Source organism: Thalassophryne amazonica, chromosome 15 (assembly GCF_902500255.1).
Source record: "Thalassophryne amazonica chromosome 15, fThaAma1.1, whole genome shotgun sequence".
Taxonomy (NCBI): domain Eukaryota; kingdom Metazoa; phylum Chordata; class Actinopteri; order Batrachoidiformes; family Batrachoididae; genus Thalassophryne; species Thalassophryne amazonica.
The window spans coordinates 72,486,327-72,507,728 of record NC_047117.1 but is presented as its reverse complement, the minus strand read 5'-3'; the positions used below and the strand labels follow the sequence as shown (position 1 = coordinate 72,507,728).

At 40.9% G+C, this 21,402-nt stretch overlaps 1 protein-coding gene and 1 long non-coding RNA gene across 7 annotated transcripts in view; one reads left to right on the top strand and one right to left on the bottom strand.

The window, feature by feature from the left end:
- Positions 1–21,402, top strand: part of pds5a (PDS5 cohesin associated factor A) — a 72,361-nt gene that overhangs the window by 17,239 nt on the left and 33,720 nt on the right. For all 6 annotated transcript variants that reach the window (XR_004565062.1, XM_034187318.1, XM_034187320.1 and 3 more), the window contains exons 3-5: positions 17,501–17,704; positions 19,016–19,102; positions 19,369–19,466. Coding sequence is in view for 5 of the 6 variants with exons in the window: in XM_034187318.1 (XP_034043209.1) it covers positions 17,501–17,704; positions 19,016–19,102; positions 19,369–19,466 (389 nt within the window). In the remaining variant the exon portion in view is untranslated. The remainder of the gene's footprint in view (positions 1–17,500; positions 17,705–19,015; positions 19,103–19,368; positions 19,467–21,402) is intronic.
- LOC117525477 lies at positions 2,597–4,958 on the bottom strand. Its single transcript, XR_004565064.1, has 3 exons — positions 4,885–4,958; positions 3,664–3,666; positions 2,597–2,730 (listed from the first exon to the last, which is right to left on the bottom strand). It is a non-coding gene; the product is annotated as an uncharacterized LOC117525477 (long non-coding RNA).

Sequence of the window (21,402 nt, the reverse complement as noted above, 5' to 3'; positions counted from 1 at the left end):
TTCCAAATCTTTAATTTATAAATAGCCAAAATTGCATTATAGTATAAAATGCTAATTTTGTGAAATCATAATGTAAAAATGCACAAACACACTCTCTGGCGTTCGTACGGTATGTTATGTCTTTGCAGAAAGATTTGATTCTGAGTGTGGAGCTGTGGTGCTCTGCTCTCTGTCTGCCCATCCCCCATCCCCACTGGCTGTTGAGAGATTTCTACTGCTGGGCTTAGCTTAGAGTTGCATTATGCGGCGTCATGGCGGCGCCAAAAAATACGCAGCAAAACCCACTGTTCCGGCGTTATTGCAGTGTCTGTTGGCGTCCGATGGCGAGTCATTGCTGTCCTAGTTTTGCTTCCAGTTGTTTCGCCTTGCTTACTGTGCGTATGTAATAGGGATGTGAATCATTCAACAACTCATGATGAAATTCGATTCCGATTCTTGGGGTGACTATTCGATTCAGAATCGATTTTCGATTCAAAGAGCTCTGAGGAATAGTTATATTACTTAAACAATGTTTATGTTTAAGAAAATGCAGCTTTACAAGGTTAATCAAGTGATTCTAGATGTAAATTTACTTATCTGCATTGCTCGTTTGGAGTTGGCTGGCAGTTTAGCAAAGCGCTGGTCAGTAGTCGGCAGATAACGCTGCTCCCCTCTTTTAGCTCCGGGTGATGACGTAGCATGTGGGCTTGTAGATTTGAAGTGTTTCCGAAGTACTTGACTTTCATTTTGCAGATTTTGCACACTGCATAAGTCATGTCAAGCTCCTTCTTATGCAGCAAATAATAAAATCCAAAATGCACCCAAACATTTGCCTTCAGCAAAGACGGTGCTGGCTGAATTAGCTCTTCGTCCACCATGCTAAGTTGCAGCCACTGAACTCTGCAGCTCATGAGTGTTTGAAGCACACTGGACCCCCCGCGGGGACGCTGTAGTACGGAAGCCGTTGCCTGACAAACAGTACACGCAGTGAGTAAGCAAGAAAATGTTTAAAAAATGCTTTTTAAAAATCGATTCTTGGACATTTTGGATCGATTCAGAATCGTAATAAATAAGAATCGCGATTCGGATGTGAATTGATTCCTCCTCCTCCCCTCCCCCCCCCCCCCACACACACACACACACACCCCTAGTATGTAACCCTTGAGCCCCTTTCACACTGGGCCTGCTTCAAGTTATCTCATGCCAACGCCAAGTTGATGCAACCTAATGCCACAATACCATGAGGGATGCAAAGGGAGACGCGAAAGGGATGCCAAAATTTAAACGTTTAATTTTTGTTGCAGATTTTCAGCGTTGAGCACTGGACACAGAAAGGAAGTAGTTTTTATTCAAGTTGAGACAACATAATGCTATTTAATGTGACTGGATGTCACACCCACACAATATCATGCTGCCCGACACCAATTTATGATTCCTGCTGTGCTCTATTGTTGCCGAGCTATAAATCACACAGGATTGTTGTCCAACTTTTTATACCATGTACATAATGCAGTAAAACTAATACCGCTCAAAGAGTACATGTGAACAATTAAAAGAAAAAAACGCTCATTACAGCCTGGCTGCAGCTCCTTGCGCTCACCTCCTGAAGTTCTCTTACGATTGTGTTAAATAAAGTCAATTAAGTCCTGCTCACAGACTGATTGCAGCGACAGGACATGTCCACATCCAGTACACTCCTCACTGAGGACATCTCCACGTCCACTCACGAACAGTCCATGCGCGCAAATGCCGGCTGCAACTCTGCAGTGACAGGAAGAATGATAAACTATAACAGAAATCAGAGTGCATACCTGCATCGCTGCATAAGAAGAAATAACTAGAACACACATCGGAACGCACACCTGCAGTGCGGCACAGGAAAAACCATAAACCAGAAGAGAAATCAGTAATAAAGAACATTAGCTCCTGGAAATAATGTATTCTGACTTTTTCCAATGTATCAACTCCATCTGCATGTCCAAGCAGTTTGCGCTCCAGTCTGCCCCCCCCAACCACACTGTGCGCAACTGACCCAGACATTCCTGCGTTTTCAGATACGCAGCATGTACAATTCGAAGCAGGCCTGGTGTGAAAGGGGCTTTGCCACTACAAATAAACCTTATGTTCCGCCTCTCATCCAGTCCTGTCTGCTATAAGAACAAGAACACGTCGCTGCTCTTAGAATTACTGGACTGTTTGCTGAAAGAGAGCATGTTGTTTTTCAGTCCTCATGTAAAAGCTGCAATTCTGCAGCATCTGGATGCCCTGGAAACAGTTAATGCTGTGGCAGAATCTGTTCACTTGAGAGAAGGAACACAGAAGGAGGCAAGCTATCGCAAGAAGGAGAAGTGTGTGGGTGAAACCTTGGCTCCAGCGCAGGCTCCTGCGTGGACAATATGAAAAACTGATGAAAGAACTGCATGCCGAGGATGTTTCAGCATTTACCAACTTCATGCAGATGGAGCCACCAGCTTCCCTTGAACTTTTAACACGAATAGCACAGAGGATTACCAAATGAGATACCAACTACAGGAAAGCTCTTGAACCTGGGATGAAGCTTGCTATCACTCTGAGGTTCCTGGCTACTGGAAGCAGCTACAAGTCACTTAGATATGGATTTCGAGTTGCCCACAACACCATCAGTTTGTTTGTACTGCAAGTGTGCCAGGCCATAATCGAGGAGTTATCTGATGAAGTTCTCATGTGTCCAGATACTCCAGAGGAATGGAAAGAAGTGGCACATCATTTCTACTAGAGGTGCACCGATCAATCGGCCACCGATCATTATCGGCTGATCATGCCTTGATCGGTGATCAGCAAAATGCACCGATCAAAAGGACCGATCACAACAGTGCACATTTGTTTTGGCGGGTGTTTGTCAGGAAAATGATGATTTCTCTACATTGATTACAGACCCTGCAGCGGGTCCGTGATCAACCTTTCTGCAGCGCGGCTTTGCTCTGAACCTTGAACCAATCGAAGCAGTGGTTCGCAGATTGAAGCAATGCTTCGATCTGTTGCTTCATTTATACTTTCTTTCTTTCGCTTAATTTTCCCCCGCTAAAACCCTAAAGAGCATACGTCTGTCATTATTATTTACCTTTTCTATGTTAAACCGACCTGTTATGGTCTTCTGAAACAGTTGATAGATGTATTTTATAACTTAAAAACGGGAGCGATGTTAACGCGTTAGCATGTCTATGGCATTTTCAATGTTAAAAGTTAGCATTACGCATTTGCAGCTGTCATCACGTTCGGGTGCATTTGTTTTCAAATTGTAATATTTCTTAAATTTATTTTTGTTTATATATTAATAATCTAATGCTTATTATATACAATTTTAGAGAAAGAGACAAAAAGAACCTGAATAGAAACACAACAGAAAATATATAATAGCAACTAACAATAAACATACATACATACATACATACATACAGAAATAAATGTCTCCTGTGAACACCTAGTGTCTCTTACACCTCCATTTCATCCCTGTCTTATTTAAGTTTAATGACAGTTTGTTTCGTTCAAACCATATTTTCCATATGTTAATTTCTTCAGTGATTTTCTCCAGAACTATCTGCCAAACTAGAAAACTGCTGCATCCTAGTAAGAGCAGAACACTACTGGAATAAATTTTAATAAGGAAAGTTGTTTTGTTTTTTCTCACCTAAATGGATGCTGCACTCACTCCAGTTTATTGTCTGGAATAGTCCCAGATTGCATTTCAGAGCTTCTAGAATTTAAACATTTTCGTGCGGGTGGTGTTGGGGGGTAATTTTGGGTTTCAGCTTTTTTGTTTTTCACCACTTTCATCCCTGAATATGTCAATCGTGAGTCATGTTTGTGCGGATTAAAGTTACTAACTGGGACTCCTGTCTTGTTGCAAGAAAGAAACGAGAATCGTCCTCTGTTCTGTTCACACAGCTCCAAACGCTGCGCGGCTCTCTGATGAGTCAAGTTAGAATGATAGAGTCCAGTCTGAATTAATAACTTCAAAGTGAAACACCATTTTGTTTTTGTTTTTGCTTTCCTCTGTGACGTAAACTCATTTTGACTTCTGATATGAGCTGGACGGACAAAGAGCAGTCGCCATCATCTAATGTAGTCCATGTCCGTCCAGCTCATATCAGAAGTCAAAATGAGTCAAATGGCTCAGAGATCTAAATAGACTGCTGTGTAATGAATGGAACCACACTGCCATCTAGTGGATATCCAGTATGCGTGAGTGTGTATTTGTGAATCAGTAGGCATTTTTTTGGGGATCTGTGGATTTCGCAAAAAGAATGTCGCAAAATTACGTCACAGAGGAAAGCAATGAATGCATTTAATTGGTGATCCACAAATGCTGAAACTCAATTCACAAATACAATTTCCAGTTTTACAAATGTAAATTTTTTTTTTTTTTTTTTTTTTTTTTTTTACAAATTAAGTTTTATATTTGCAAATACACCATTATTTGCAAAGACCAATTTATAAGTTACAAATATGAAATTTGCATTTGTGGTTATCTGAACACATTTGCAAATCAATGATTATTTGTAGATCACCCTGTGTGCATTTACAAATATTGAGACAATTTTAACCCCATAGAATGAGGGCTGTATTTTACATTCTCAACGTTCTGTAGGCTGTAACCTGAGCAACATGAAACATGGAAAAGAAAAGCTTGCTGGTAGAACAAAGTCAGTGTAATAAAACAAAAGTTGGCAGTTTATTCTAGTGTCTTTATTTGAATGCATGTTTTTGTTTTCATCATTCAGTTTTAATGCAAAAATAGTCCTATACATTAGACCTATATTCTTATTTTGGGCATGATCTAAATATGTACTTGATCGGTATCGGCCGATCAAAATTTCGGTGATCGGCCTAAAAAATCCTGATCGGTGCACCTCTAATTTCTACAACCGCTGGAACTTCCCTCACTGTGTGGGTGCCATTGATGGAAAACATGTTGCCATCAAGAAGCCTGAAAAGCGTGGCAGCTTATTTTACAATTGCAAAGGATTCTTCTCCATTGTATTACTTACACTTACTTATTGCAGATGCTCACTACAGATTCATGTATGTTGACATTGGACAGACTGGCTCTGGCTCCGATGCAGATGTGTTGAACGAGAGACCTGTCAAGGCAGCAATTGAGGCAGGTCAGCTGAACTTGCCTGAAGCAGACCCTCTGTCACATGATGACCAACCACTGGAATACTTCCTTGTGGGAGATGATGCTTTTGCTCTCAGGACTTGGCTCATGAAGCCTCTCCTGCTTTGCAACATGCCTCACAAACAGAGTCTACAACTACGGACTGTCAAGAGCCAGAAGAGTTGTGGAGAATGCATTTGGCCTTTTGGCAGCTTGGTTCCGCTGTCTTCTTATCACTTTGCCTCTAACTCCAGACAGTCATCAAAATCACCCATGCATGCTGTGTCCTACATAACTTCCTGCAACTCAAAAACCTTACAATTGATGTTGTTACACTGGACCAGGAGGATCCCCTGCACAATCACAAAATAATCCCAGGGTCATGGAGACAGGATGCCCAGCTGCCAGACATGGAGGACTTTTATCGTGGCCACACAAGCAGAGCAGCCAAGGAGCAAAGGAACTACCTTGTGGAGTATGTCAGCTCCCCTGTAGGCAGTGTGCCCTGGCAAGATGACCTACTGAATATTATTTAGACTGACTGTGACTTTCAATCTCCTGCCAATTAAAATGCTGTGAAAATCAAATGAATTGACAGCCTGAAATGTATGACCTTTAAAGTAAAAATCTGTGGGGGGAAAAATAATGGAATAGCAACCTTCTGTAATCTGTGACCTTTAAAGTAAAATAAAAATCTGTGAAATATAAATTGAATAACAACCTTCTGTAATCTTTGACCTTTGAATTCCAGCACAATGAAACACTGTTAATCCTCTTCAGCCCAGGCGAAATTATAGTCTTTTTTTTTTTTTTACACATTTTACAAACTTCATGTCTTGACGGTAGCAAGGCTCCCATTTTGACTTAAATTGGAATTGGTCGGTAATTCATGCAGATACAGTTTGTCCACAGTAGGTTCTGTGATGAATGATATGTGCACAACGTAACCATTGGTCTTATCAGACAGTTACACCGTGCAGCAAAGTACAAAAGAGTTGGGAGGGAGAGGATTAAATTGTAACAAATTGATAACCTTCAGCAAACTGTGACCTTCATTGTCCTGCCAGTGAAAAGTCTGTGAAGTTCAAACAAATTGACAACCTTGTGTAATCTGTGACCTTTAAATTCCTGCAAAATCAGACTGGGAAATACGAGGTCTATTAGATAATAAACCGACCCTTTTATTATTTTTTTTAACTATACTCAACAAAAATATAAACGCAACACTTTTGGTTTTGCTCCCATTTTGTATGAGATGAACTCAAAGATCTAAATCTTTTTCCACATACACAATATCACCATTTCTCTCAAATATTGTTCACAAACCAGTCTAAATCTGTGATAGTGAGCACTTCTCCTTTGCTGAGATAATCCATCCCACCTCACAGGTGTGCCATATCAAGATGCTGATTAGACACCATGATTAGTGCACAGGTGTGCCTTAGACTGCCCACAATAAAAGGCCACTCTGAAAGGTGTAGTTGTATCACACAGCACAATGCCACAGATGTCGCAAGATTTGAGGGAGCGTGCAATTGGCATGCTGACAGCAGGAATGTCAACCAGAGCTGTTGCTCGTGTATTGAATGTTCATTTCTCTACCATAAGCCGTCTCCAAAGGCGTTTCAGAGAATTTGGCAGTACATCCAACCAGCCTCACAACCGCAGACCACGTGTAACCACACCAGCCCAGGACCTCCACATCCAGCATGTTCACCTCCAAGATCGTCTGAGACCAGCCACTCAGACAGCTGCTGAAACAATCGGTTTGCATAACCAAAGAATTTCTGCACAAACTGTCATAAACCGTCTCAGGGAAGCTCATCTGCATGCTCGTCGTCCTCATCGGGGTCTCGACCTGACTCCAGTTCGTCGTCGTAACCGACTTGAGTGGGCAAATGCTCACATTCGCTGGCGTTTGGCACGTTGGAGAGGTGTTCTCTTCACGGATGATGCGAAGGAGATGTGTTGCACTGCATGAGGCAAATGGTGGTCACACCAGATACTGACTGGTATCCCCCCCAATAAAACAAAACTGCACCTTTCAGAGTGGCCTTTTATTGTGGGCAGTCTAAGGCACACCTGTGCACTAGTCATGGTGTCTAATCAGCATCTTGATATGGCACACCTGTGAGGTGGGATGGATTATCTCAGCAAAGGAGAAGTGCTCACTATCACAGATTTCAACTGGTTTGTGAACAATATTTGAGGGAAATGGTGATATTGTGTATGTGGATAAAGTTTTAGATCTTTGAGTTCATCTCATACAAAATGGGAGCAAAACCAAAAGTGTTGCGTTTATATTTTTGTTGAGTATATATGGATTTGAATGACGTGCGATTACACCAATCATGCTTGAACCCTCATGCGCATGCGTGAGTTTTTTCACGCGTGTCGGTGATGTCATTTCCCTGTGGGCAGGCCTTGAGTGAGATGTGGTCCCGCCCTCTCAGCTGAATTCCTTTGTTTCACACGCTGCTCGAGATGGCGCGCGTTGCTTTATCAACATTTTTTCTGGACCTGTGAGGAATATCCGAGTGGACACTATTCAAGAAATTAAGCTGGTTTTCGGTGAAAAATTTAACGGCTGATGAGAGATTATGGGGTGTTTCTGTCGGTGTAAGGACTTCCCACAGAGCAGGACGTCATGCAGCGCTTCCAGGCACCGTCGTCGGCCTGTTTCGACCTGAAAACATCCTAATTTAAGGCTTAATTCACCCAGGACGTCGTGAGAGAACAGAGAAGATTCAGAAGAGGCCGGCATGAGGACTTTATGCGGACATTCCACTGTTTAAGGACATTTTTTAATGAAAGACGTGCGCGCAAATTCGCCGAGTCGTTTCCGTGACAACTCGGCAAATCTGTGTGCGCCGCGACAGGAAAAACACCTCCGTGTTGAAAACCATTTGTAAAATTCAGGCGGCTTTTGATGGCTTTCAACAAGTGAGTAACTGAGAAATTGTTTAACAGCTTGGGCATGTTCCAACTTGCCCGTTAAGGTTTCCAACGGAGGTGTTTTTCCTGTCGCGAACCCCCGCGGTCGGGTCCGGCCCGACATGCGACTCTGCCCGCACGTTCTTTCATTACAAAATGTCTGTTAACAATGGAATGTCCGAATAAACTCCTCATGCCAACTTCTTCTGAAAGTTCTCTGTTCTCTGACGACTTCCTGGATCAACAGAGCCTGAAATGTGGAAGTTTTCAACTTGAAACGGTGAGACGCTGCCGCCTCGAAGTGCAGATCGCCGTCAGGCGCCGTGGGCCGTCCTTACGGCGACACTACCAGACCAAAATCTCTCATCAGCCGTTAAAATTTTTACCGAAAACCAGCTGAATTTATCGAATGGTGTCCACTCAGTTGTGCCTTACAGTTTTGAAAAAAAAATTGATCAAACAAAGCAGCAGTCTCTGAGCCATTCCTAAACAATGAAAAAATCGACGAGAGGGTGGGCGACTCCTCACTCAAAGACTGCCCACAGGCGAATGACGTAACCGACAGGCGTGAAAAAAAACTCTTGCATGCCCACGAGGGTTCAAGCATGTCTGATGTAATCACACGTGATTCAAATCCATATGGTTTTTGAAAAAAATAATAAGGTCGGATACTTTTCTAATAGACCTCGTACAAACGAAATGATGACCTTCACAAAAAGGTGACACTCAAACAAAACATACCGAAATTCAAGTATCAAAGCAGACAAAACACAACTTTATTGTGGAAAAAAAATTAACTACAAGACTATTAGTACTATACTATTACTACAAATAATTATCAGAACAGAATAAAAAGTGACACTCGACTACTGACTCCCAAAACACTCATTCAACATTGGTGTCACTTTCTGTGTTGTGGCCACTACTGTCACCCTGTGATAGTAGTGAGGAAATTTACTACTGGTCCTTGCCCGGTGGAGGACAAAGGGAAGAATTGAAGAGCTTTTTTTTTTAAATTAATAATCATTTTTAATAATTAATTCTTTGAGGAACTAGTTCATATAAACCTTGACAAGAGGTGGAGACACTGGAATGATAAGTGAGACCGGGACAATGATATTGGTGTACACAGTTATGTTACTACACTCTAATGCTCTGGCGCATACAGATAGGACAGTAGTCAAAGTAGAAGAATACTTAACAGTCCAGCAATACTGAGGGTTTCGACATTCTTCACGTTTCAGTTTTGACGATCCTGTGTGATTTATAGCTCTGCAATAATGGAACAGAGCAGGAAGCATAAAATGGAGTCGGGTAGTGTGGTTTTGTGAGGGCGTGTCATACAGCCACGTTAAGTACCGCTGCGTTGTCTCAACGTGCAAGAAAACTACTTCCTTTCTGCATCCTGTGCTCGACGCATTGTCCTTTGCATCCCTCAGCGTATTGTGGCATTAAGCTGCAAAACTCGGCGGTGTCCTGACGCCACATGATGCAACTCTATGTTGGCCTGGTGTGAAAGGGGCTTAAGAAAAGTGGGATTGGCATGCATTTTCTGCATTTAGATTGTTTTTGAGAGATCAGAGTGTTGGACACTGGCCATACCTTACTTACATCATTTACATAAGATACAGGGCTGACCTGACTGTTTTACCCCAGATTTTCCCTCGGGTTTTGAAATAAATGGTATATGGACTGCATTTATATAACGCTTTTCCATCTGCATCAGATGCTCAAAGCGAAATACATGTTTTGAGTGACATACTGCATACATACTACTTCACATTCATCACATTTTTTTGGCAGCACTGCAGATTCAGTTTGGCACTGTGAATATCTCACAGAGCAGGGAGTATTAGTGGGAAAGGAGTTGGGCTACCAATATATAGTCATGAGTTCAATTCCCATTCAGGCTGTATGTGTCCTTGGACAAGACACATGGAAAGACCTGGAAAGACCTTGTCCACATAGAAAGGTAACTTTCCCTATACAATCTTTTCTTTGTCGTTTTCCAAGAGTGTTCCATAAACATGGCACCATTTCAAAAAATATCTGCGTCCATTGAAAATGGCTGTATTACATTTGCCAGGCCTGTATGTGGTGCTGTAACATTTTCACAAAAAAATGGAGAAGACCCCTTGGAGCATGTGCATAACTGATGTAGGGAGCTAATCAGTGTAGCAGCAGAAGTTTGAACTTTACAAAGAAGCACACAGAGTAAATACAGTGAGCCAAATAAGTATATGATCCACTGTCGATTTTGCAAGTTTTCTCACCTACAAACAGTCGAGAGGTCTGTAATTTTTATCCTAGGTACACTTCAATGGTGTGAGACAGAAGCTAAAAAAAAAATCCAGAAAATCACACTGCGTGATTTTTTTTTTTTTAAATCATTAATTTGCATTTTATTGCATGAAATAAGTATTTGATACAATAGAAAAGCAGACCTTAATATTTGGTACAGAAACATTACATAGGTCAGATGTTTCCTGTAGTTCTTGACCAAGTTTGCACACATGCAGCAGGGATTTTGGTCCACTCCTCTGTACAGATCTTCTCCAGATCTTTCAGGTTTCGAGTTTCGGCTCCCTCCAAAGATTTTCGATTAAGTTCAGGTCTGGAGACTAGCCAGGCCACTCCAGAACTTTGAAATGCTTCTTACGGAGCCACTCCTTGGTTGTCCTGGCTGTGTGTTTTGGGTCATTGTCATGCTGGAAGACTCAGGAATGACCTATCTTCATTGCTCTTGCTGAGGGAAGGAGGTTGTTTGCCAAAATCTAGTGATACATGACCCCATCCATCCTCCCTTTAATACGGTGCAGTCGTCCTGTCCCCTTTGCAGAAAAACACTCCCAAAAATAATGTTTCCACCCCATGCTTCACGGTGTTCTTGTGTTTGTTCTGATCCTCCAAACACGGTGATTGGAGTTGATACCAAAAAGCACTATTTTGGTCTCATCTGACCACATGACCTCATCGCATGCCTCCTCTGGTCATCCAGATGGTCACTGGCAAACTTTAAACGGGCCTGGAGATGTGCTGGTGTGAGCAGGGGCGCCTTGCAAGCCCTGCAGGATTTTAAACCATGACGGCGTAGCGTGTTACTAATGTATTCTTTGCAACTGTAGTCCTAGCTCTGTTCAGGTCATTGACCAGGTCCTCCCGTGTAGTTCTGGGCTGATTCCTGACCTTTCTCAAAATCATCCTTATCCCACAAGGTGAGCTCTTGCATGGAGCCCCAGACTGAGGAAGATTGACAGTCATCTTGTGTTTCTTCCATTTTCTAATAATTACGCCAACAGTTCTTGCCTTCCTGCCAAGCTGCTTGCCTATTGTCTTGTAGCCCATCCCAGCCTTGTGCAGCATCTTGGTTCCAGCCAAACACGATTAACATTATGGAGTGGCCAGCCCACTCTTGGGACCTTAATCCAATAGAAAACTGTGGGGTGACATTAAAAATGGTCTTTCTGGGGCAAAACCGTGGAATGTAGTGCAGTCGTCCTGGGGTGGGCTACCTGTTCACAGGTGGCAGAAGTTGGTCGACTCCATGAAACACAGATGTGAAGCAGTTCTCAGAAACAGTGGTTGTACAACTAAATATTAGTTTAATGATTCACAGGAAAACTAAATCTCAAGAATTTTATAGTTTACAGTAAATGTTTCAGTTTTTAAAGAAAAATGCCAACATGGCTGTGTTTTATCTTTTTGAACAGCCTAATATTTCTTTTTCTTCACTTTCTATAAAGTAATAACATTTGATCAATTTTTTTATGTTTTGATTTGGAATTGACTGTGCAGTGTTCCCAGTGCATTTGAGTGTTTGTAAATAAAAGCTGTAAAAAGAATTTTGAGCTTTACTTGTTTTTTAAACATACTGCTGTTATTTTGAACACAACTGTATAAGGATCTGACTGTAAAATGTGATGCAACAGACAACAACTGCACAATGCACATTTTCTCCCATCACAGCCACAGAGGTTTGCAATTCCTTCAAAGTTGCCATGGGTGTCTTGCTGTCTTCAATCACTCCTCACTTTTTCCACTGTATTAAACTAATAAAATAACATAGATGAGCATAACATCACAATAATTAAAATAATAATAGCAATAAATATACATCAACAAGAAACTGTAAGATACAAATTACACACCCTAAGTGAATATCTGAAGCCAAGAACAAATTGGTCTTGAGTCTAGCATTAAAAACCACTTGAGATCAGTGGCCTAATCTCAGTTTAATAGGAGACATCTCTCCATATTAGATGGAAAACCACAAATAAACACCGTAGAAGGACCATACCAAGAGTTTTGGGAACAAGCACTATGAGCAATATGCTTGTTAAACAGCAGGTAGATTGTTGCATGAGGATGTTTGACAAGAAGTACAATGTTGTACTTATAGTTAAAATTTTGTCATCCAGTTTTGTTGTTGCTGGTGTCTTGTGTCAATCCATGGAAAACAAATGTTGTGAATAAAGTTTAACACAAACCTGAAAAAGGGCAAGACTTTCACTCCATGTTGTGGCATACACTACATGAAACTGACCAAGTAACATGAAACTGGCATCACTGTCAACTATGGTTGAATGAGGTAAACATAATTCTTCCTATGGCATATAGGTCACATTTGAGCTACTGTAGGGGGTACACTGTTATTGCCTTATTTTGTTGAGTTACAGGCAGCTGTAGTTCTGATTGCGGGGTAACTGGTCCAGCTGGTCCTAAATTACATCAAATAAATGTAAACCAAACTGGACAAACAATGTAACAAATAATAAATACAAATCCTGCAACACAACCACTTCATGGTGATTTTACTTCTCCTGGAGTGGCACACAGAAGCCATGTAGAATATCATCCTGCTATCTGACACTGCTTCTAGCTTCACGTGACTTTGTTTGGGTCAATATTTCCAAGTTCCACATGACTGCCGATAAACATCCCATTGCGATTGTCACATTTGTTTCTTTATACAACCCCTGGCAAAAATTATGGAATCACCGGCCTCGGAGGATGTTCATTCAGTTGTTTAATTTTGTAGAAAAAAAGCAGATCACAGACATGACACAAAACTAAAGTCATTTCAAATGGCAACTTTCTGGCTTTAAGAAACACTATAAGAAATCAGGAAAAAAAATTGTGGCAGTCAGTAACGGTTACTTTTTTAGACCAAGCAGAGGGAAAAAAATATGGACTCACTCAATTCTGAGGAATAAATTATGGAATCACCCTGTAAATTTTCAACCCCAAAACTAACACCTGCATCAAATCAGATCTGCTCATTAGTCTGCATCTAAAAAGGAGTGATCATACCTTGGAGAGCTGTTGCACCAAGTGGACTGACATGAATCATGGCTCCAACACGAGAAATGTCAATTGAAACAAAGGAGAGGATTATCAAACTCTTAAAAGAGGGTAAATCATCACGCAATGTTGCAAAAGATGTTGGTTGTTCACAGTCAGCTGTGTCTAAACTCTGGACCAAATACAAACAACATGGGAAGGTTGTTAAAGGCAAACATACTGGTAGACCAAGGAAGATATCAAAGCGTCAAGACAGAAAACTTAAAGCAATATGTCTCAAAAATTGAAAATGCACAACAAAACAAATGAGGAACGAATGGGAGGAAACTGGAGTCAACATCTGTGACCGAACTGTAAGAAACTGCCTAAAGGAAATGGGATTTACATACAGAAAAGCTAAACGAATGCCATCATTAACACCTAAACAGAAAAAAAAACAAGGTTACAATGGGCTAAGGAAAAGCAATCGTGGACTGTGGATGACTGGATGAAAGTCATATTCAGTGATGAATCTTGAATCTGCATTGGGCAAGGCGATGATGCTGGAACTTTTGTTTGGTGCCGTTCCAATGAGATTTATAAAGATGACTGCCTGAAGAGAACATGTAAATTTCCAGTCATTGATGATATGGGGCTGCATGTCAGGTAAAGGCACTGGGGAGATGGCTGTCATTACATCATCAATAAATGCACAAGTTTACGTTGATATGTTTTTTCTTTTCTTATCCCATCAATTGAAAGGATGTTTGGGGATGATGAAATCATTTTTCAAGATGATAATGCATCTTGCCATAGAGCAAAAACTGTGAAAACATTCCTTGCAAAAAGACACATAGGGTCAATGTCATGGCCTGCAAATAGTCCGGATCTTAATCCAGTTGAAAATCTTTGGTGGAAGTTGAAGAAAATAGTCCATGACAAGGCTCCAACCTGCAAAGCTGGCAACAGCAATCAGAGAAAGTTGGAGCCAGATTGATGAAGAGTACTGTTTGTCACTCATTAAGTCCATGCCTCAGAGACTGCAAGCTGTTATAAAAGCCAGAGGTGGTGCAACAAAATACTAGTGATGTGTTGGAGCGTTCTTTTGTTTTTCATGATTCCATATTTTTTTCCCTCTGCTTGGTCTAAAAAAGTAACCGTTACTGACTGCCACAATTTTTTTTCCTGATTTTCTTATAGTGTTTCTTAAAGCCAGAAAGTTGCCATTTGAAATTACTTTAGTTTTGTGTCATGTCTGTGATCTGCTTTTTTTCTACAAAATTAAACAACTGAATGAACATCCTCCGAGGGCGGTGATTCCATAATTTTTGCCAGGGGTTGTACGTTCATTTGTCCAAAAAACAGTCAATAAGTAGGTAAGCATAGACATCACTATCAAATAGCAGTACTAACTGCTTCAAAGTTCCATGTCCATAGCACAATTGTCCCGTTGAGATTGCTAATTTGCTGTCACTTTCTCTCCAAGTCTTCATCGTCATAATTTCTCAAAATCATAAACTTGCACGACTTTCCTATAGACATGTAAGACTTACACGCCAGGCAGCTGAGTTCTCCACCAGTGTCTTGTCTTGGTAAATGGCAGAGCATAATAATGCTCAACACGATATGTCAGGCACTGTGAGCAACTGTTGCCAAAACTTAGTGAGACTCGGGTCTGATGTTGACGATATAATGCAGTGGTGTCCAAGCCACCAAGCGTGCCAAGTTGCCCCAGAGTAACACATCATCTCCTCACCAGACATTTGGCCAGAGCATACTCGCATTGTCCACATCGTTTCACCACACACACACAGCTCGTGGACAGACTCACAAACACAGTCACTTTGTATCTTTGCTGTTTCATATATAAATAAAGACTCGCTGCTGTCTTTCATTTGTGCACACTACTTAAGACATATCTCCATTGAGCAACATTTGGTGTGTGCATGGCATTTGGGGGGTAATCATCGCAGTGGTGGCTCGACATGGCGATGTTGGTCCAACATCAGAAATGGACAGTGGTGGGCACAGCTAACCAAAAATTTAGCGTTGATAACTATTAATCCGATAACTGAAAGGTTATCTTTTGTGACGCTAAACCGATAAACTGCTAAAAAATGTATCTTTATTACAGATAACCGATAACTTTTAGTATTGATTCGGAGGCGGCCACATTAGATTACACTGTCGGCTTCTGATAAACCACTTTCACTTTTCGCTGCTGGGTAAATTCAAGGATCACAGACGCATAAGAACGCACGAAAAATGAATGAATAAAAAAATAAAACCCCAAACACTGTCATCATCTTTCAAAAGCAGTAAAACACAGTATTAGAAGTCAGTTTATCTCGGTATTAGATACACTGTCATTTATGAACTAAAAACCTGCTGCTTTTTTACACACGCTTTGAACTCTGCGGCTTAAACAACCAAAATACATTCATTAATGCATTGATTGGCAGAATAAAAGACATGTAGTAAATATAAATTTTTACCTTAATCCTTAATCCACATAAAGCGTCCTTTTTAAAAAAAAAAAAAAAATCCGAAACAGTGTCTAAACGTGTAACATAAGTCCCTTCCTCTACGTCGTGAGAGCTCCTCTCCCCCACGGGTCTTGGTGATTAAATTACAGCCACAAAGAAATAAAATAAAATAATGTTAATTAGTCCGTTTTGTTTTTGTGTCAAGTGGACTCACTCACTGTAACATCCAAAGTGAACCTGAACTACACTACACTACCCACAATGCTTTTTGCGTTGACCGGCCAATCATGTTTTGCGCTTAATGATGACGTCTTCAGCAAGCGACAGGCAGCCAGTCTGCTACAAACACACAACAGATGGACTAAAATGTTTGATTTTAGGGTTTACAAACATTTTTGACCGTTAAACTTTGCTCACTTTAACCAGCAAAAAAAAAAAAAAAAAAAAAAAGTTATCGGAACTACATTTCTCGGAAGATAATTGGTCCGACGATGGTTTTAAAACTTATCTGAAAAGATAATCTGCTAGCTAAAACGTTAGCTTCGATAATTATCTGTTATTGGATTAGCTGAATGCCCACAACTGCAAATGGACAATGAAATTGCCCAACTGTCAACATGACTTGAAACGTTCTAGCGTTTGTGGGCTACAATTATGTGTCTGTTTATGCTTATCTTGCAACACACTTTGCTTTAGGCCAGCTGGACAGTTACCATGTTTTTCATATAGTCTGTGGTGCAGACAGTCTCAAGGCCTACCTGTAATTTTTTTGTTGCTTTTTTTTTATGATTTTTGTGAAAAAGGAGAAAGTTGACTGTAGCCAGGTATTTTTATGTCTTTAAGTAGCTCCAAAGTATATCTTTAAACATTGAGTTTTCATGTTTTGTTTTGTTTGTTTGTTTTTGTTTGCAAAGGAATAAAGCGACGACTTTGGTAATTGTGTGGAAGATTGGGAGTCCATTTCTGCAGGATGAAGTATTTGGAAAATTTGAGGTGAAAATGGTGCATTCTGTGGCTACCTTGTCAAAAGCAAATGCTGATATTTATTTATTTATTTATTTTTTAATTCCTTTGGGAAAACTACCGTGTAAAGTTTCTGTGAAGGCTCTCAGTTGTCCAGGTAGAGAAGCTTGAATATTCGACTGGACTGGGTTGCTTGACGCGAGGATGTTTCGCTTCAAATTGCAGAAGCTTCCTCAGCTAAAATTCTTGCTCTGGTAGTCTGACTTCTGTCTTGAAACAAGAGTCGAGTCAAACGAAACGTCGATTTGAAGCGAAACGTCCTCACGTCAAGCAACCCAGTCCAGTCGAAGATTCAAGCTTCTCTACTACCCTGTGTAAAACCTGCTTGTGTTCTCTTGCTGCTTTGAAAAGCATCGACTTCTTCAGTTTGTTGTCTTCAGTGTTCTATTGCCTATGGGAGTTCTCGTCACACTGCCCAGTGGTCAAACTTGAATTTGCTTTGCACTGATGGCAAGTTACAGATCCGCAAGCACAACTCAGTGGACACAGAAAGTGAGCTTCTGCACGGGGCTAGCCACTGGGTTTAAAAGTAGCATGCAAGCATGTTCAGTGTGAAAGTCCTTCAAGAGGGTGTACGACAGAAGTATGAGGGTGCAGCGCCCATGGTTTTTCTTTTGTCCCTTGGTCCCCACTAATCTCTTTTGTTGTCACTCTTTCATAGATGGTAGTAAAGACATACATGGATATGGATCAAGACTCTGAAGAGGAGAAGCAGCAGTATCTTGGCCTTGCACTCCACCTTGCCTCAGAATTCTTCCTCAGGAACCCTAATAAAGATGTTCGCCTGCTGGTGGCCTGCTGTCTGGCTGACATCTTCAGGATCTATGCCCCTGAGGCCCCCTACACCTCTCATGACAAACTCAAGGTAAAGAAAGCCAGATCAGACTCTGGGAACTATTATCAAGTCATCTATCGAACAATTAATGCTCCGATAATAAGGCACTTTTCCACTACAGGGACTTAGACCCCCAAGTACTGTACTACCTGCCTTCTAAGAATTGGTCCCAGCTGCAGATAGCTCATATTTCGTGTTTCCACCAGACTAGATTGACTTTGACCTTTATGTACTATATATTTGGAGCTGTGATACAGGATGGATACAGTCACAGCCTCCATTAATAGGCACTTTATATATTTTCCTTGTTTTGACAGAAAAGTATAAAATATAGTCCATCACCACTTAATAAAAGGTACCGTTTAACCTGCCCAACAAAGGTCTACTGCAGAACAGTTGCAGTCAAACAAATTAACTTTGTCTGACATAATAAACAACAATCTGATTTTAACATTTCCAAATGAGTACCCCGGGGGACAACTAAAAAGTTTACAGCTGATTGCAAGGTCAAAGATTTTTAATTATTTATTTATTTATTTATTTTATTTTTATTTTTTTTGACAAATTCAGATAAATGACATCCTCCTTGGTTGACAGCCTTTTTGGTGATTGTGATGGAGTGTCATCTAAATGGCGAATGATGTTACAATGTGTATCTGACTCCAACAATCCTCAAACTCCAGCAACATGAATATCATGGTAATTTTGGCCTTTCAGTAACTTCTTTAAACAGTTATTATTTTGAGGCAAAAGATTTTACAATTTACATCTTTAATTTTGTGTGCACATTTTATTTTGTGGTTTCAACACAGGGTCAAAAATATGCATACAGTATGCCTTATGTTTGATGAAATAGAAAGTTTCACCTTGGCTAGACGCTTCTGGTAGCCATCAGTAAGCTTCTTGTCTAGCAGATGCTGTACAGCCATTGGCCCAGAAAAAAAGAATGGTTCAAAGGAATCATTGAAATCCCAATATTGCCATGGCATTCATGTTTATGTTGAGTGTATGTTCACTGCTGTATACTTGTGCAAGCTGTACCCAGAAGTGGAGACGAAAGAATTCCTTTTGAATCAACTCTTAGTACCTGTAGTGGAAAAGCATTTGTTATATTCAGAACATCTCAGTTACAGTTCATTTGGTTACATCTATCGGTAATTGGATTGGGATCTGAGATGTGATTTGAGCTGACATTGGTCATTGGTCATTGGTCAAAATTACCTTTCCTTCTAAACAAATTTGCTACTGGAGACCAAGCTACAAATTTTGTCATCAGCGGTACATAAATGTAATATCTCAATATGAAAATGGATGCTAATTTTTCCACTTTTTGATCTTCAGGACATTTTCCTATTCATTACCAGACAGCTAAAGGGACTAGAGGACACAAAGAGCCCTCAGTTTAACAGATACTTCTATCTGTTGGAGGTAAGCTGATGATTTTATTTACTAGCTAAATGTACATTGCAGTTGACAAACTATAGCTAAGAAGAGCTTCTCCATCAGTCCAGCTTCAACCTGTTGATGATGCTCAGTTATATGACAGTGTTTTTCAATAACGCAAATAAAGTCTCTGATTTCAATGAACAAAATGGGCAAACAGGAAAGAGGAGTCATGTGTTGTGGATTTTGTTACAACATACTCTAGATATCAGATTAACAGTTTTGGACTTTATGTTTTTATCTTTTTATAGAACCTTGCATGGGTTAAGTCGTACAACATATGCTTTGAACTGGAGGACTGCAATGAGATCTTTATCCAGCTTTTCAAAACACTCTTCTCTGTCATCAAGTAAGGACCTCTGCTGCTGTATTTCAAATGAGTTTAATAGTATGTGGACCATTAATTCAGGTGTGGGGTTTATCTTCTTTTTCTTTTTTTTTTTATAAGGTGTGGGTGGGGTTTATCTAAAATTGATGTAATTTAACCCTCTGGAGTCTGGGGTATATTTAGGAGATTTTAACTACTTTTGGTTTTACCTTCACAACTTAAACAACTGTTTACTTTGCCTTGATTGGTGTCATTTTTTTCAGCACAACCCCACCTGTGTGACTTGACAGTTTTTCTTGCATTCTGACATTCCATATTAACACAGGGAAACTAATTTCATGTAAAAACATGGAATTCAAATATGAAAAACGTAGGGATGTGAATCGTACAACAACTCACGATTCAATTCGATTCCAATTCTTGGGGTGACGATTCGATTCAGAGTCGATGTTCGATTCAAAGAGCTCTGAGAAATAGTTATATTACTTAAAAATGTTTATGTTTAAGAAAATGCAGCTTTACAAGGTTAATCAAGTGATTCTAGATGTACAAGGTCTGTTAGAAAAGTATCCGACCTTTTTATTTTTATTTTTTTCCAAAAACCTGATGGATTTGAATCACGTGTGCTTGCATGAGCTAACCTTGAACCTTCGTGAGCATGCGTGATTTTTTTTTCACGCCTGTCGGTTGTATCATTTGCTTGTAAGCAGCCTTTGTGTGAGGGTGGGTGTAGGCTCTCGTCGTTTTTTCTTTGCAAGGAAATGGCGGAACGACTGGAGCAGCGCGACTGCATTGAATTTTGCCAGAAACTGGGCGACAGCCAGGTGGAAACCATTCGGATTATTCAGACGGCTTTCGGTGACGATCCTATGGGCATCACACAGATTAAGGAGCGGTACAACCACTTGAAAGATGGCCGCACAACGAGCCACGCTGCGGTCGACCATCAACATGCTGAAATGACTGGATCATTCCAAAGTGAACGCTGTGGTGATGTGGGACCGTCGTGTGACTATCCGAGAAATTGCAGAAGAGGTGGACATCAGCACTTTTTCGGCACATTCCACTGTGACAGAAGATTTTGCCATGAACAGAGTTGCAGCGAAATTCATCGGCACGAAGCTGATGGTGCAGCAAAAGCGCCTTTGTGTTGAAGCCTCACAGGACATGTTGTGACATGCCCAGCTCTTCCACCATTCGGAAGATTCAGACGGCTTTCGGTGGCTTTTCTGTCGTGTGACTATCCGAGAAATTGCGGCGCGCTCTCCACCATTGTGCGGTCGTCTTTAAACTGGTTGTACCGCTCCTTAATCTGTGTGATGCCCATAGGATCATCACCGAAAGCCATCTGAAAATCCGAATGGTTTCCACCTGGCTGTCGCCCAGTTTCTGGCAAAATTTGATGCAGTCGCGCTGCTCCAATCGTTCCGCCATTTCCTTGCAAAGAAAAAAACGACGAGAGACACCACCCATCCTCACACAAAGGCTGCTTACAAGCAAATGACGCAACCGACAGGCGTGAAAAAATTCACGCATGCGCACGACGGTTCAAGGTTGGCTCATGCAAGCACACGTGATTCAAATCCATCAGGCTTTTGAAAAAATAAAAAGGTCGGATACTTTTCTAACAGACCTCGTAAATTTACTCATCTGCTTTGCTCGTTCAGAGTTGGCTGGCAGTTTAGCGAAGTGCTGGTCAGTAGTCGGCAGATACTGCTGCTCCCCTCTTTTAGCTCCGGGTGATAGCGTAACGTGGGCTTGCGGGTTTGAAGTGTTTCCGAAGTACTTCACTTTCATTTTGCAGATTTTGCACACTGCATAAGTCATGTCAAGCTCCTTCTTATGCAGCAAATAATAAAATCCAAAATGCGCCAAAACATTTGCCTTCAGCAAAGATGGTGCTGGCTGAAGTAGCTCTTCGTCCGCCATGCTAAGCTGCAGCTCGCGAATGTTTGAA